The sequence below is a fragment of the Ranitomeya variabilis genome, chromosome 2 (genome assembly GCF_051348905.1).
Source record: "Ranitomeya variabilis isolate aRanVar5 chromosome 2, aRanVar5.hap1, whole genome shotgun sequence".
NCBI classification, from domain to species: domain Eukaryota; kingdom Metazoa; phylum Chordata; class Amphibia; order Anura; family Dendrobatidae; genus Ranitomeya; species Ranitomeya variabilis.
The window spans coordinates 879,590,180-879,605,961 of NC_135233.1; the positions used below are offsets into that span (position 1 = coordinate 879,590,180).

The window sequence follows — 15,782 nt, forward strand, 5'->3', positions numbered from 1 at the left end:
GGTGCATGGAGAGCCTGTGTGTCGTGACTGTGACACAGCCGCGACACATGCAGCTGCAGCACCGGACACCTATCGGAGTCCTCCAGGTATTCGGGTTCATGATGCAGCTTCTTCGGTAAGCACTATAAGCCTGCCGAATAAGGAGGGAGTGACGATATTTGCTCATGTCTATTAATGAAGCTATATACGGTAAGCGACTAAAATAAATAAATAATGCACTTTTAATAGCCGTACGATAATATTTTATTTGGTTTATACCAATTGTGTAATTGAGCATAGTAAACTATCACTTATAGTTTCAAATTGTGGTTTCCATCTGATCGAATTATGTTAACATTTTTCTTTTTTTTTAGCAACCCGCTTTAACTTGGAGACGGAGTGGAAGAATAACTATCCCCGATTACGGGAACTTGACAGGGTAACTTTTCTTGTGTTCGCTGATAGTATATATATGATATATTTAGAACATCCGCACATTCAGACTCGATATGTTTCTGCTCAACCTTTAGTATGACTTTTGTGCTAGGCAGGGTCCTTAGTACTGAAATTCTGAATAACCATCTCACTTATTTATTTTTTAGAATGAGCTGTTTGAAAAAGCCAAAAATGAAATCCTTGATGAAGTAATAAGCCTTACCCAGGTTACTCCAAAACACTGGTACGTATTGAATTAAACATCTTGTGTGTGTCTCTGGGCGATCCAGTCGGCAGCATTTGAGATGAGCGGACAGATTGTGTGGCATAAAAGCAGTGTCTGCTCAGTATCTAGGACTCCTCTGGTCAGCTGCAGCAGCTCACGGTCATACATACAGATAATTGCAGGCTGGGTTTGGATGTAATCTTGAATTGCAGCTTGTAATGTGATATGAATCTCACCTAGATACAGTATCTGGATATGTTCCTATTTGAACCAAAAAACACGAAGTATTATAACTCATAGAGATATAAAAGTATATATGTTTATTAATAAATATAAGAAAAAACAAAACAAAAAATAATTACAATCCAGAAAAATAGACAATAATTATCACAGAGTCATATGAATATTGAGAACTGGGTGTTGCACCATGGACAAAGAGGGGAATTTATAATTTAAAGTGCCAATGCATAATATACCGCAGTAATAGGTATGATAACAGAGTAGGAAGGGATATACCCTATGGTCAAGTGACCGTCATCCTAACAATATAAGAGAGCTAGTCTCATGCTGTCCTCTTACCCTTCTCCTTGTCCATGTGTGGCAACACGCGCCCCTACGCGCGTTTCGCCCACAGCTTCGTCGGGGGGCTCGCATAGCATACATGTCTCCCAATCCAGTTTTTATAGTGCATGGCGGCGCCATTATGCGGCGCATGTCTATGACGAATACGGGCGCCGCAAGCCGCATCATCACAGGCGCCAATATGGCGGTGCGGGTCACCGGGATTTACCGGTGACGTCACTGACCCGCACACGTCAGAGGGAGGCGCCAGAGACGATGCCGCAGCCCTTACATATGACTCTGTGATTATTATTGTCTATTTTTCTGGATTGTAATTATTTTTTGTTTTGTTTGTTTTTTCTTATATTTATTAATAAACATATATACTTTTATATCTCTATGAGTTATAATACTTCGTGTTTTTTGGTTCTGATTGAGTTTGAAGTATCTCAGGGTACTATCCCGATGAGTCCTGGATGATCCAGACAGGACTATTTTCTATGTAGCTATGGTTTCTGTATCTGAGGTTTTGTTTCTATATGTTCCTATTTGGCCTGTTTGGCTGCTATGAGAACTGATCGCTCTTTTACTGATTACATACATACAGACAGGTGGGAAGTTAGGTCCGATTCACATGTATAACATTCATGGTCGGAGTATGGATTGCGTTGTCTGGGCCGGCCGCAGATCTCCTAGCCTGAGCTCAACAGCCGCATTTACAACGCAGCTTGCCCGGACATCGTGGTCCCTACTTGGAACGTGAATGTCAGACATGTGAAACCAGCCTTGGTGTGCAGCAGAAGTGTGCTTGTGGAGTCCACAACATCTCGCTAAATAACTCCTTTATATTAATACTGTGTTTCCAATAGGGAGGAAATTCTCCAGAGGACGCTATGGGAAAGAGTGTCCACTCATGTGATTGAGAACATTTACCTTCCAGCAGCGCAGACCACAAACTCAGGAACCTTTAATACCACCGTAGACATCAAGCTGAAGCAGTGGACTGACAAGCAGCTGCCGAATAAAGCAGTGGAGGTTAATAAATAGAATATAAATAATTCAGAAAAAAGTGTGCGGCACTCACCATGGCAGCTTGAATGAAAAGTCCTTTATTTCATTTCATTATGACTTTCATAATGATGATAAGGTGCAGAGGGGTGCAGGAAGAGAGGACGACAGCCGTTTCTAATAAATAGAATATCTTTCTTCCTGTCCCTCTTTTGATCTGTGTTAATAATATTAATGAATTTTAAGCTTGTGCTGGTCCTGCTCACAAGCTTACAATCTATAAGGAAATGGGGGACACAATAGGTAGAATGTGCTTGTCATGTATGGTCCAGCCGTCAATAATAATAACTAGGTTATGATATAACGCTGCATGATCCGGTCACCAGCTAGTATCCGTCTAAGTACAGTTGCCAAGTGCTATTGAGCACATGGATGATGTAGACCGATGAGTAGGAGGGTGTTAGGCATTTTTCTAGAACAGTATATTGTAGTACTGATGTTTTTATGCAGTGGATACATTGAAAAGTGAGCAATGACAGCATGTTTTGCCTTCATCAACCTTCTCTCTCCATCTTAGGTGGCGTGGGAAACACTTCAGCAAGAATTCTCCCGGTTTATGACAGAGCAGAAAGGCAAAGAACATGATGACATATTTGACAAATTAAAGGAGGCGGTGAAAGAAGAGAGCATCAAGAGACATAAGTGGAATGAGCAAGCAGAGGATAGTTTGGTATTTTGTGTTGTCACTTATTTACATTATTAGCTTTTAAAGAAGACCTGTTATCAGGTCAAAAGTGGTCAATGTTTGCACTTTTTTTTTTTCTGAATTAGTTTTGTATTTTTTCCTTTAATCCACTTTATGGTTCAACATATCTGTGCCTTTTTATTTAGGGCTAATTTTTATGGTCTTTACCAGAGTGCTCAAAAGAATCTCTGGGGCATGTTTTTAGGTTGCTTTGCATTCTTACTCTGCAAGCAACGCTGCCTTGGTAAAGACCATAAAAATCTGCACTGATTAAAAGGACCGTATCTCTGGAACTGTATGATAGGTGTAAAAATCCCCAGGGAGCAGTGGGAATACAAGAAAAAGGGGCCCCTTTTGATCCAGCGACAAGTCTTCTTTAGGACACTAAAGTATTTGGCTGGGTTATTGTCTCCAGTCTTCCTTTAAATCAATCAAGATCTAATTTGTAGACTTGACCAACTATCATGCAGTGAATGTCAGAAGTGGTGCATTTTCCCAAGTATCTATTTTCTGTTATAAGTTACTGTGATGTGCTAGTATGCATTCTCCTTGTATTTGTACATATTCTATAACCGAGCACCATTACCTTGTTTTTGACATAGCGAGTTATCCAGCACAATGCTTTAGAAGACCGGTCAATCTCCGACAAACAGCAGTGGGATGCAGCAATCCATTTTATGGAGGATACCTTGCAAACTCGTTTGAAAGACAGTAAGTAGTTGAGCCTAAATTTGTATTAATCCTTCTGTGCAAATTACAGTTCTATTTGGCCAGCTTTTCACAGCGCCAAATTATATGCCACTTTTTTCGAGATGGTGGCAAATGATCTTAGAAGGAGCAAAGATTAACAAAATGATTCTTCCTTTGCAGCGGAGTCTGTCATTCGTGATATGGTGGGTCCAGACTGGAGAGAAAGATGGCTTTCTTGGAATTCTCGGAGTCAAGAACAGGTAAAAGTTTTTAATTTAATAACTTTTATATGATCGGTTAGCTTGAGACCTTAACTAAAAATATATATATTTTTTTTTATGTTTTAAGAATGTACGAAATGAAACAAAAAATGAGCTTGAAAAGATGCTGAAGGTAAATGAAGACCATCCTGCCTACCTTGCCAGTGATGAAGTCACAACTGTGCGAAAGAATCTGGAAACCCGGGGAGTGGAAGTGGATCCAGTTTTGGTGAGCACTTGATGAGTAAATGATTGATATAAATAAGTTAGGGTATGTGCACACGTTCAGGTTTTTTCGCGATAAAAACGCTATAAAAACTCATTAAAAACGCATACATTATGCATCCTATCATTTAGAATGCATTCTACATGTTTTGTGCACATGGTGCATTTTTTTCCGCGAAAAAAACGCATCGTGGTAAAAAAAAGCAGCATGTTCATTAATTTTGTGGATTTTCCGCGTTTTTCCCGCAATTCTATGCATTTGGGAAAAAACGCGTCAAAAACGCATGAAAAAAACGCGGAAAAAAACGCATGCGGATTTCTGGCAGAAATGTCCGGTTTTTGTCAGGAAAATTTCTGCTAGAAATCCTGACGTGTGCACATAGCCTTATTGTTCTTTTCCTCAGTGTAAAGGCTGAGTCGCACATAACGATATCGTTAACGATATCGTTGCAACGTCACGCTTTTGGTGACGTAGCCAACGATCCCGCTAACGATCTCGTTATGTGTGACAGCGACCAACGATCAGGCCCCTGCTGGGAGATCGTTGGTCGATGGGAATGATCTGGACCTTTTTTTGGTCGCTGATCACCCGCTGTCATCGCTGGATCGGCGTGTGTGACGCCGATCCAGTGATGTGTTCACTTGTAACCAGGGTAAATATTGGGTTACTAAGCGCAGGGCAGCGCTAAGTAACCCGATATTTACCCTGGTTACCATTGTAAAAGTAAAAAAAAAAACAGTACATACTCACATTCTGATGTCTGTCACGTCCACCGGTGTCCACAGGGTTAAAACTGCTTTCGGCAGAAGCGCTGGTAATATGCACGTGCTGCTGAGAGCTTCCCTGCACTGACTGTCAGCGCCGGCCGTAAAGCAGAGCACAGCGGTGACGTCACCGCTGTTACTGCCAGCGCTGACACATTCAGTGCACACCGGCGGGGGACGTGACAGACATCAGAATGTGAGTATGTAGTGTTTTTTTTGTTTTTTTTTTACTTTTACAATGGTAACCAGGGTAAATATCGGGTTACTAAGCGCGGCCCTGCACTTAGTAACCCGATGTTTACCCTGGTTACCCGGGTGCTGCAGAAGACAGTTTAAACGATGCCGAAGTCGTTCCCCTGATCGTTGGTCGCTGGAGAGAGCGGTCTGTGTGACAGCTCCCCAGCGACCACACAACGACTTACCAACGATCACGGCCAGGTCGTATCGCTGGTCGTGATCGTTGGTAAGTCGTTTAGTGTAACGGTACCTTAAGTGTTCACACCTACCATCCTTTGTGCACTTTAGTAAAACACTACAGCAGGCAGATGTGTGCTGTGTAGTTAGTGGGTTGTTAAATGCCATTCATGTAATCAGAGCAAGAATGCACTTTTTTATTTTTTTGCATACAGTTTTCCATATGATCAGTTCTAGAAAAACTACCACATTTTTTTCATCAAATAAAGTTAACTGAGAAGATGAAAAGGATTACATGCATGATGGATATAGCAAAACAAACAATGTATGATATTCAAAATAATACTTCCGGAATGCAATATGAGCATGCCTTGGGTGTAGTGATGGCATCATTGAATTAAGAAAAATGTGTCTGAAAATAATCACAGATATATATGTTAATGGACAAAAAAAATATTAAACTAATTCAAACAATGATCATTGCTGCTCGTGAGCTAGAATGTCAGAAGTCACCCAAGGCCTTGTATAAAAAGACATAACTCTAAGATTACTCCAATCTCCCTCCAGCCAGTCGGTACACGATCTCCTCTTTATTCACACTGCACCTTTACACATAATGTTAGGTGCGATGTCTGTTCCTATTGTCCCACTAGTTGCATGTTTAAATGTATCCTGTAGGGCACATTCACATGTATTGGTACTTTAAATGGTCAAGTGCAGGACTATTCTGGTGCCGCAGTAAATGAGTGCAGCAATACCCAATCAAGATTGCAAGACTGTACAAATCAAAATTTGTGAGGTTTTTAAAGTGGATCTGTCACCAGGTTTTACAATACAAGCTGTACACATTAAGTCGATCTCAGCCTGATAAGGGTGCTGTAATTACTTTGAAAATCTATATTAGTTTACTGTAAAATCTTTTATGAAGGGTTATCTTTTTCTCTGCTCACCTAGCCCGATTAAGGGTCTGTGCACACGTTGCAGATTTGGCTGCCGATCTGCAGCGTATTGGCCGCTGCGGATTCGCAGCAGTTTTCCGTCCGGTTTACAGTACTATGTAAACCTATGGAAAAACAAATCCGCTGTGCCCATGGTGCGGAAAATATGGTGCGGAAACGCTGTTGTATTTTCAGCAGCATGTCAATTCTTTGTGCGGATTCTGCAGTGTTTTACATCTGCTCCTCAATAGGAATCCGCAGGTGTAAAACCACAGGTGAAATCCGCACAAAAACAGCATGAATTCCGCGGTAAATCTGCAGGTAAAACGCAGTGCGTTTTACCTGCGGATTTTGCAAAAACGGTGCGGAAAAATCCACACACGAATCCGCAACGTGGGCACATAGCCTTACAGTTCCTCAGTGTCCCTTTTTCCCTGCTGGGATCTCACTCTGCTCAGTAAAAGCTGCTGACTTCGTGGGAGAAGACTTGAATACTCTTGTACTCATGAGCTATTCTGTTCTATAGATAGACATACAAAAAATCCTCATCTTCATATCAGAAAATACACCTGCCTCATCAGTGCTATGAGATCTATTAGTGATGTCTACAGTTTCTATAGTAAAATCTGGTGACAAACCCATTATAAAGAAATATAAAAGAATGCACAGAAAATCTTGCAAGTTCCAACTGTTCTGCATGAATAAGATTTTCACAAATTGACATCTGGCCTCTGACACATGAAAACCACCGACCGTGAGACATCAGTGACAAATAAGTGCCAGTCAGAGTTCAGTTAGCTGTCTACGACGCATTAAGCAAAAGTTCTGAGTTGTATTACTGCCTGTCTAATGACGATAATCCAGACTGGACTGAAGAAAATCAAGAGCAACCAGACTGTTCCCGTTAATGTTCGAGTTCAGAAGTTCTTCCCTTACTATTTCCTCCTCCTTATACAATGAAATGTAACTGGTAAAGCTTCTGGAATCACTGGCTCTGGATTGTGTAACCCTTCATGTGACTGTTCTTTCTGTTATTCTCTAGATCAAAGACACGTGGCACCAGGTATACAGAAGACATTTCCTGAAAACTGCTCTTGGTCACTGTAATCTTTGCAGAAGGGGCTTCTATTACTATCAGAGGCACTTTATAGACTCCGAGGTAAGAGTTTGCTTTAAACTATATTCATCTGTGTGTAATTTCTGCTCCGTTACTGCCCAGGCTGGCCACATTATGCTTTAGTCTGGTCCCATTTATGGATGTAAATCTGCAATGAGGACGAGTACACGGAACTATTTATGTCCACAATTTCTAGGATTCATCCAATAAATTCAGCATCCCCTGAGAACGTATCTTTAGGTATTCCGAGTTTGTGGCATATCTCTAAGAACCCGCACAAATCAGATCCTGCACAAATGTAGTTTTCAGTTTTACCAAACCTTTTGATACACTTATAATAATAATCTTTATTTCTATATAGCGCTAACATATTCCGCAGCGCTTTACAGTTTGCACAGATCATCATCGCTGTCCCCGATGGGGCTCACAATCTAAATTCCCTATCAGTATGTCTTTGGAATGTGGGAGGAAACCGGAGAACCCGGAGGAAACCCACGCAAACACGGAGAGAACATACAAACTCTTTGCAGATGTTGTCCTGGGTGGGATTAGAACCCAGGACCCCAGCGCTGCAAGGCTGCAGTGCTAACCACTGCGCGACCGTGCTGCCCATTTTCTGCATTCCGTGACAGGAGTAACACCTTAAGTCTCCAGATTGTGGTATTGTAGATGAGACCCACATTGGTCACACATTGGTGGCATACTCTACTATTCTGCCATGTAGCAAAGTTTCATCACTTTTTAGACACGTGACCAGGTTTTATCTCCACAGTAATTGCTATCTATGCTCTTCCGGCAAGTGTTCGCAGTTCAGTGACCACCTTGTGTCAGCTACTTTAAATTCTCCCATTACATACATACCGTATATACTCGAGTATAAGCCGACCCGAGTATAAGCCGACCCCCCTAATTTTGCCACAAAAAAACTGGGAAAACTTATTGACTCGAGTATAAGCCTAGGGTGGAAAATGCAGCAGCTACCGGTGAATTTCAAAAATAAAAATAGATGCTCCATACCGTTCATTATGGCCCCATAGCTGTGCCATATAGTGCTCTGCACCGTTCATTATTGCCCCATAGCTGTACCATAGAAAGCTGTGCCATATAGTGCTCTGCACCGTTCATTATTGCCCCATAGCTGTGCCATATAGTGCTCTGCACCGTTCATTATTGCCCCATAGCTGTGCCATATAGTGCTCTGCACCGTTCATTATTGCCCCATAGCTGTGCCATATAGTGCTCTACACCGTTCATTATTGCCCCATAGCTGTGCCATATAGTGCTCTGCACCGTTCATTATTGCCCCATAGATGTACCATAGAAAGCTGTGCAATTGCTGCTGCTGCTGCAATAAAAAAAAAAATGACATACTCACCTCTCTTGCTTGCAGCTCCTCAGCGTCCCGTCCCGGCGTCTTTCTGCACTGACTGATCAGGCAGAGGGCGGCGCGCACACTATATTCGTCATCGCGCCCTCTGACCTGCACAGTCAGTGCGGAGAGACGCCGGGAAGATGGAGCGGCGCCCGGCGTGTGGAACGCGGACAGGTGAATATGTAATACTTACCTGCTCCCGGCGTCCCGCTCCTTCCCCCGGACATCTGGTCTTCGGTGCCGCAGCCTCTTCCTCTATCAGCGGTCACCGTTACCGCTCATTAGAGAAATGAATATGCGGCTCCACCCCTATGGGAGTGGAATCCATATTCATTTCTCTAATGAGCGGTCCCACGTGACCGCTGAACAGGGGAAGAGCTGCGGCACCCGGAGACCGTGAGACTGCAGGGACAGCGCCAGGAGCCCCGGAAGCAAGTAAGTATGCCTCAGCGCCCTCTCCCCCTCACCCGCCGACCCTGCCGCCGACCGTGACTCGAGTATAAGCCGAGAGGGGCACTTTCAGCCCAAAAATTTGGGCTGAAAATCTCGGCTTATACTCGACTATATACGGTACATTGTTTTTAGGAATGCACCCAAAAATATTGACTAAAAATGTACTGGCACACAGAAAAATGAGGTACATGGCCTTGAAAATAAAACATTTGAGCTTGCAGAGTGCAATACAAGTAAAGCTGTTCCAAAAACATTTACCGCATATACTCGAGTATAAGCTGAGATTTTCAGCCCACTTTTTGGGACTGAAAGTTACCCTCTCGGCTTATACTCGAGTCATACCCAGGGGTCGGCAGGGGAGGGGGAGCGGAGCTGTGTAATAATACTCATCTGCTCCTGGCGCGGTCCCTGCACATCTGTTCCCCGGCGCCGGCAGCTTCTTCCTGTAGTGAGCGGTCACATGGTACCGCTCATTACAGTAATGAATATAGACCCGACTCCACTCCCATAGGGTGGAGCCGCATATTCATTACTGTAATGAGCGGTACCATGTGACCTCTCACTAAAGGAAGAAGCTGCCGGCTTCGGGGAACAGACGTGCAGGGACCGCACCAGGAGCAGGCGAGTATAACGCAGTGCAGTATATTCAACTCCCCGTTCCACCGTCGGCGCCGCTGAGTCTTCCGCATCCTCTGCAGTGACGCTCAGGTCAGAGGGCGTGGTGACGAGATTAGTGCGCGCCGCCCTCTGCCTGAACGTCAGTGCAGAGGACAGGGAAGACACAGCGGCGCCGACAGTGGAAGAGGGAGCAGGTGAAAATAGTAAGTGCCGGGGGCCTGAGAGGTGAGTATGTAATTTTTTATTTTTTCATCGCAGCAACAGCATATGGGGCAATTATCTGTATGGAGCATCTTATGGGGCCATGTGCAGCATTATATGGGGGCAAATATCTGTATGGGGCCATGTGAAGTATTATATGGGGCAAATATCTGTATGGGGCCAGGTGCAGCATTATATGGGGCAAATATCTGTATGGAGCATCTTATGGGGCTATGTGCAGCATTATATGGGGTAAATTTCTGTATGGAGCATCTTATGGGGCCATGTGCAGCATTATATGGGGCAAATACCTGTATGGGGCCATGTGAAGTATTATATGGGGCAAATATCTGTATGGGGCCATGTGCAGCATTATATGGGGCAAATATCTGTATGGAGCATCTTATGGGGCCATAATCAGCATTTTTGCAGCATTATACCAGGCAAATGTGTCTATGGAGCATCTTATGGGGCCATAATCAACATTTGTGCAGCATTATATGGGGCATATTTTAATATGGAGCATCTTATGGAGTCCATCATAAACTGTATGGAGCATTATAAGGATCTCCTGATTCAATATGGATATTCAAAAACACTTAACCTACTGATGTCTCAATTAATTTTACTTTTATTGGTACCTATTTTTATTTTTGAAATTTATTTTAAAAATTAGGGGGGTCGGCTTATACTCGAGTATATACGGTAATTTAAAAAAAGGCTGAAGAAAATGCTTTCCTTTGTGTGCAGTCCTTTCCATTATACATAGGTGGCGCCAGTGTTCTATTGCTACGCTGTAGTAACTAACTAACTTTATGCGATGACATACAGAATACATAGTGAGCATATAGATTTTATTTAATGTGCTGCAAACCACTGAGTATTTTTCATGGTGATATCTATCAATATTCTAGCTGGAGTGCAATGATGTTGTTCTATTCTGGAGAATACAGCGGATGTTGGGAATTACAGCAAACACTTTGAGGCAACAGCTAACAAATTCAGAAGGTATGCATTCAGACCTCACACAAATCGTCTGTCTTACAATTGTTGATATTTTTAAAGGTAACCGGTCATGTGATTCATGGAGAGTATTATATAGACCTTCAAAAAGTAATCTACAGTAGTTGCCAAAAGTTTTAAGACTGACACAAATTTTGGTTTTCGCAAAGTTTGGTGCTTCAGTTTTCATAGTGGCAATTTGCATTAATTGTAGTTTATGAAGAAGGATCAAATAAATTGCAAAGTTATTCCTTGCCATAAAAATTAACTTAATGACAAAAAAAAAACATTTCCACCGAGTGATCTTTTTGTTAGCTCAGGAGAAAGTGTTAGTCAGGACAAGGCAGCTGATGTCACTCTGTCATGCTGACTGAATTAGAAGAGCAGACCAGTTGCTTTCTAGGAATTACAGTATCTGGGACCTTTTTTTCCCTACAGGGCTAAGAACTTACAGGCAAGTAGTTGCAATCTACCTGGCTGTTCAGCCCGTCGCTGATCTCTGCCGTCTGAGTGGTCACGGACCGTTTCTGCCAGTGATTTTGGTGCTTCGTTTGACCTCACATCAACAGAGCAGCTCTTCCTAATTGAGCCTGATCTGTCGGCGCAACATCACTGTGTATGTCATGCTAATTGACGGTCAGCTCCACGCAGTTAGCGCTGGACAGAACATGCAGGTAGTTAGCAACTACATGCCTGTTAGCCCTATAGGGAAAAATAAGCAAATTCAGTGATAACCCCTTTGAAGGCAGTCAGTCAGCAATCTACATGGGCATGCAGGTCATAGAAACTTGAATAAAATAATACCTTGATATCTCTGATCCAATGTCTTCTTCCAGAGAAATCCACATATTTCTTATATAAATGAGCTGTTAAGATCTATGGGCAGGGTAAAAATCTCCCTGAGAATCTACAACCAGAGGTTATTGTCAATGAAATGGGGTGATACCAGTGTGAGCCAAGTAATAACTGACACTTTGCCTCATAATCACACACAGATCTGCAGTGAGACCTGTGCTAACACAGTACAGCAAAAGTGAACGTTGTCTCATTACAAACCTTAGCAGGCGCGTATGTCCTCTTAGTGATTTCAGCTCTGCTGCAGAGCAGTGCCTGAACATAACCAACATAGTACAGCAGAGTTTAACCTTGTCTCATTACAAACTCATTTGCATTGATGTCAGCTCTGTTGTCCTGCCCCTCCCCCCACACTAGCTCCCTGTGAGATAAAAGCCTGCAATGCAGACTTGTTAGTACAATAAAAGTGAATTTTGTCTCATTAGTCTTGGCTCTGCTGTACTGTTACACAGCTCTACAGATAGATTAGAAGTATCAGTCATTACATGTATCACAGTTCACGCCCCCTTTATCTGAAATGAGCTGTGGAGGTCTTAGGGAGGTCTGTCTGTACGGAGTGCAGGGAAACTGCAGCTGACATTGCAGTTCTCTCTGAGCTCCATGACCCTTACAAACAGCTGATCAGCAGGGTTGACGAAAGTCTGACTCCCACAAATTAGATATTGATAACCTGTCCCAAGGCTTTTTTCAGACCTCTGGGAAAGACGCACGCTTACTATCCATGTTGTTATGTGTAGAACATGTAGCCATTATAGACTACGAGGCTGTTAAAATGCCGAGTAGCCTGCAATAAAAAACTAAGATGTCCTTTTTTGATCATAGTCGTGGATCAGACTCTCCAATCCAAATGAATAAGTCTGGGGAAAACGCAGACGGCACCCTGATGGCATTCTTGTTGGGTGCATCCTAGTGCTGTCAGTTTTTCAGTAAATGTTTTCTAGAAGTGTGATTACCCTCCCATCAGTTATATGATGAATATACATCCGGTTTTTGTAAGAAAAATTACTGATGTAAGAACGAGACCTAAGGAGTTTTCTGACCTTGAAAATACTTTGCATATTGTCTCCTTAGTATTAACCAGTGGTTGTATCTCCTTCAAACAGTAAGACGTTTAGAGAAGAATGTAAAAGAGGTCTTGGAAGACTTTGCTGAATCCAATGACAGAAAAGTTAACCTGCTGACAGGAAAAAGGGTCCAACTCGCCGAAGATCTTAGTAAGTTTTAGATTTTACTTTTGTGTATTTCCCCTTCACATAATGCACAGTTGCCGAGTTTGCAGACAAAACCGCGCTAATGTCGTGAACCGCACTACTGTCCTAGATCCAGTGGGACCAATCCCACACTGGAGGACATGTCCTGCTGTCTTGGCAGCTCAGGGTTATGTCCCTACTTCAGCTCCTCAGCGCAGGCTCAGATGGTACTTTGGTGGTTCAGTTCCTCCTTCCCTTACACAGGACCATGTGGTAGGAGCTGCCTCTGTATTTGTTCTGTACATTTATTGATTAACTCTCGATTTTACATGTCTGGTCCTCCTCGGGATTCAAACTTTTATAGGATAGGCGGCAGCCTTAGCTGTGAGCCACAGACTCTGTTGCCAAAGATATAAGCGTTTTAGAAGTGTCCTAATATACAGTACTGTCTCTATGTACCAGTACAGTGTGCCTATAAAGAAGAACAGCATGTAGACAGAGAAACCACTTCCCTACTATAGGGACTACAGCCCATGGGTTTATTGCTGTACAGTGTGCCTATAAAGAAGAACAGCATGTAGACAGAGAAACCACTTCCCTACTATAGGGACTACAGCCCATGGGTTTATTGCTGTACAGTGTGCCTATAAAGAAGAACAGCATGTAGACGGAGAAACACCTTCCCTACTATAGGGACTACAGCCCGTGGGTTTATTGCTGTACAGTGTGCCTATAAAGAACAGCATGTAGACGGAGAAACACCTTCCCTACTATAGGGACTACAGCCCGTGGGTTTATTGCTGTACAGTGTGCCTATAAAGAAGAACAGCATGTAGACGGAGAAACACCTTCCCTACTATAGGGACTACAGCCCGTGGGTTTATTGCTGTACAGTGTGCCTATAAAGAAGAACAGCATGTAGACGGAGAAACACCTTCCCTACTATAGGGACTACAGCCCGTGGGTTTATTGCTGTACAGTGTGCCTATAAAGAAGAACAGCATGTAGACGGAGAAACACTTTCCCTACTATAGGGACTACAGCCCGTGGGTTTATTGCTGTATTTGTTTTTACAGTATTCATTCATGACTTTCTAATATTTCTTTGTGGGTAGGGAAGGATGAAATGCTAAAGGGTGTGGCCTATACATTTTCTGCATATTTTATGTTTAAAATGCAGGGAGCTCATGAGGCAGACTCGTGGTTGTCATCATAGAGCTAGTTTCAAGAAACGCTATTAAAGGGAACCTGTCATGAATCGCAGGCCGATTGCAGCCAGTAATTTTATTTTGTTGATGCGCTCCAGCATTTATGAGAAAATATAGTTGAGATTAGCTGCAGATGATTGAGAGGTATCTCACTGTGACGTTGCCATTCATGCTGCCCACGGTTTGGGCAGTGTGAATCACTTGACAGATTCCCTTTAAGTAGAAAAGAGCAAATTGTTTAACAGGACCCTGGCTATATCCGTATTTTGGGTTGCTTCAACAAATAAATATGTACAGTTTTCACATCCGAGTGCCAAGTTTACTTTACATACTTAAAGGGATACAATCCTACTAAGGCACCTAATACAGGTGTGCCGTGCTCTATATATATTGGGCGTTTACTCTAATCATATTCATAAGGCTGTTTTAACCTGACTGAGGCTAAAAGTGACTTATTGATCTCCTTGAGGCCAGAATACCTAGCGTTCTACAATCCCATACCATGGATGGCATGGACTGCCTAACCTCACGCTATCCACAGTGCACATGCCCTCTGTGCACATGCCCTCTGTGCACATGCCCTCTGTGCACATGCCCTCTGTGCACATGCCCTCTGTGCACATGCCCTCTGTGCACATGCCCTCTGTGCACATGCCCTCTGTGCACATGCCCTCTGTGCACATGCCCTCTGTGCACATGCCCTCTGTGCACATGCCCTCTGTGCACATGCCCTCTGTGCACATGCCTGGTGTAGAATTGCTTTCTTTATATTTGTCTGACAATACGAGGCAATGTGCTGTGAATAAATCCTCATGGTACGGTCTTCTCCAATATGGTCCAGTACTTGGCATCACTGCATGGTTTTGTGACTCATTGGCTAGACTGTGATCACTTGGGGAAGTCCAGCAACATGATTCCTCTTCTGAGCTATCTAGAAGTCAGTGGGGCAGGTTTTAGCTGCTTGTTCAGCCATGACATGTCACAATATTAACGATGGTGAGAAAGGCTCCTACGTTTTGGAAGTGCAGACTGGCAGTGATTACACAATGTAGAATGGACGTCCTCACTTGTCCTGACATGTCTGCCATGTGTTGAACTCCTTGCTGATAGTAATTAGGGTTGCTATGTTACATTCATGAGTCTTTTAGTGTAAATTCATTACTGATGTCTGTTGTCACGTCCTTTCAGATGCAGCATTGTTTTCTTCATCCCCAGCAGGCTATTATTTGTCCTCAGCTAAAAATATATTGGTTGCAGTAGTTTCCTGTTCCTGCGGTGTTCATGCTGTGTGTGGGTCGTGTAGTATGTCTGCACGGTACATGTAGTACTTACGTAATGTCTGTGATCTATGTAATAATTGTATGTTCAGGATCTCTGTGGTGTCTCCATAGTATAAGTCATGCTGTGTGTGGTATCCATGATCACTACGTGGGGGATGCTGCTGTTGGTAGGTGACGTGCATAGTCTCGTATAGGTATGGGAAAATAGTGCAATGCTTGTGCATAAATAGGAACCCATGTT

General features: G+C 43.0%; 1 protein-coding gene across 11 annotated transcripts in view; it reads left to right on the top strand.

Annotated features, from left to right (window-relative positions):
• Positions 1–15,782, top strand: part of OPA1 (OPA1 mitochondrial dynamin like GTPase) — a 198,320-nt gene that overhangs the window by 147,425 nt on the left and 35,113 nt on the right. For all 11 annotated transcript variants that reach the window (XM_077290337.1, XM_077290340.1, XM_077290338.1 and 8 more), the window contains 10 exons: positions 354–418; positions 582–658; positions 2,071–2,236; positions 2,787–2,939; positions 3,557–3,665; positions 3,825–3,904; positions 3,993–4,133; positions 7,289–7,405; positions 10,922–11,015; positions 12,968–13,078. In XM_077290337.1, the coding sequence (XP_077146452.1) occupies positions 354–418; positions 582–658; positions 2,071–2,236; positions 2,787–2,939; positions 3,557–3,665; positions 3,825–3,904; positions 3,993–4,133; positions 7,289–7,405; positions 10,922–11,015; positions 12,968–13,078 (1,113 nt within the window). The remainder of the gene's footprint in view (positions 1–353; positions 419–581; positions 659–2,070; positions 2,237–2,786; positions 2,940–3,556; positions 3,666–3,824; positions 3,905–3,992; positions 4,134–7,288; positions 7,406–10,921; positions 11,016–12,967; positions 13,079–15,782) is intronic.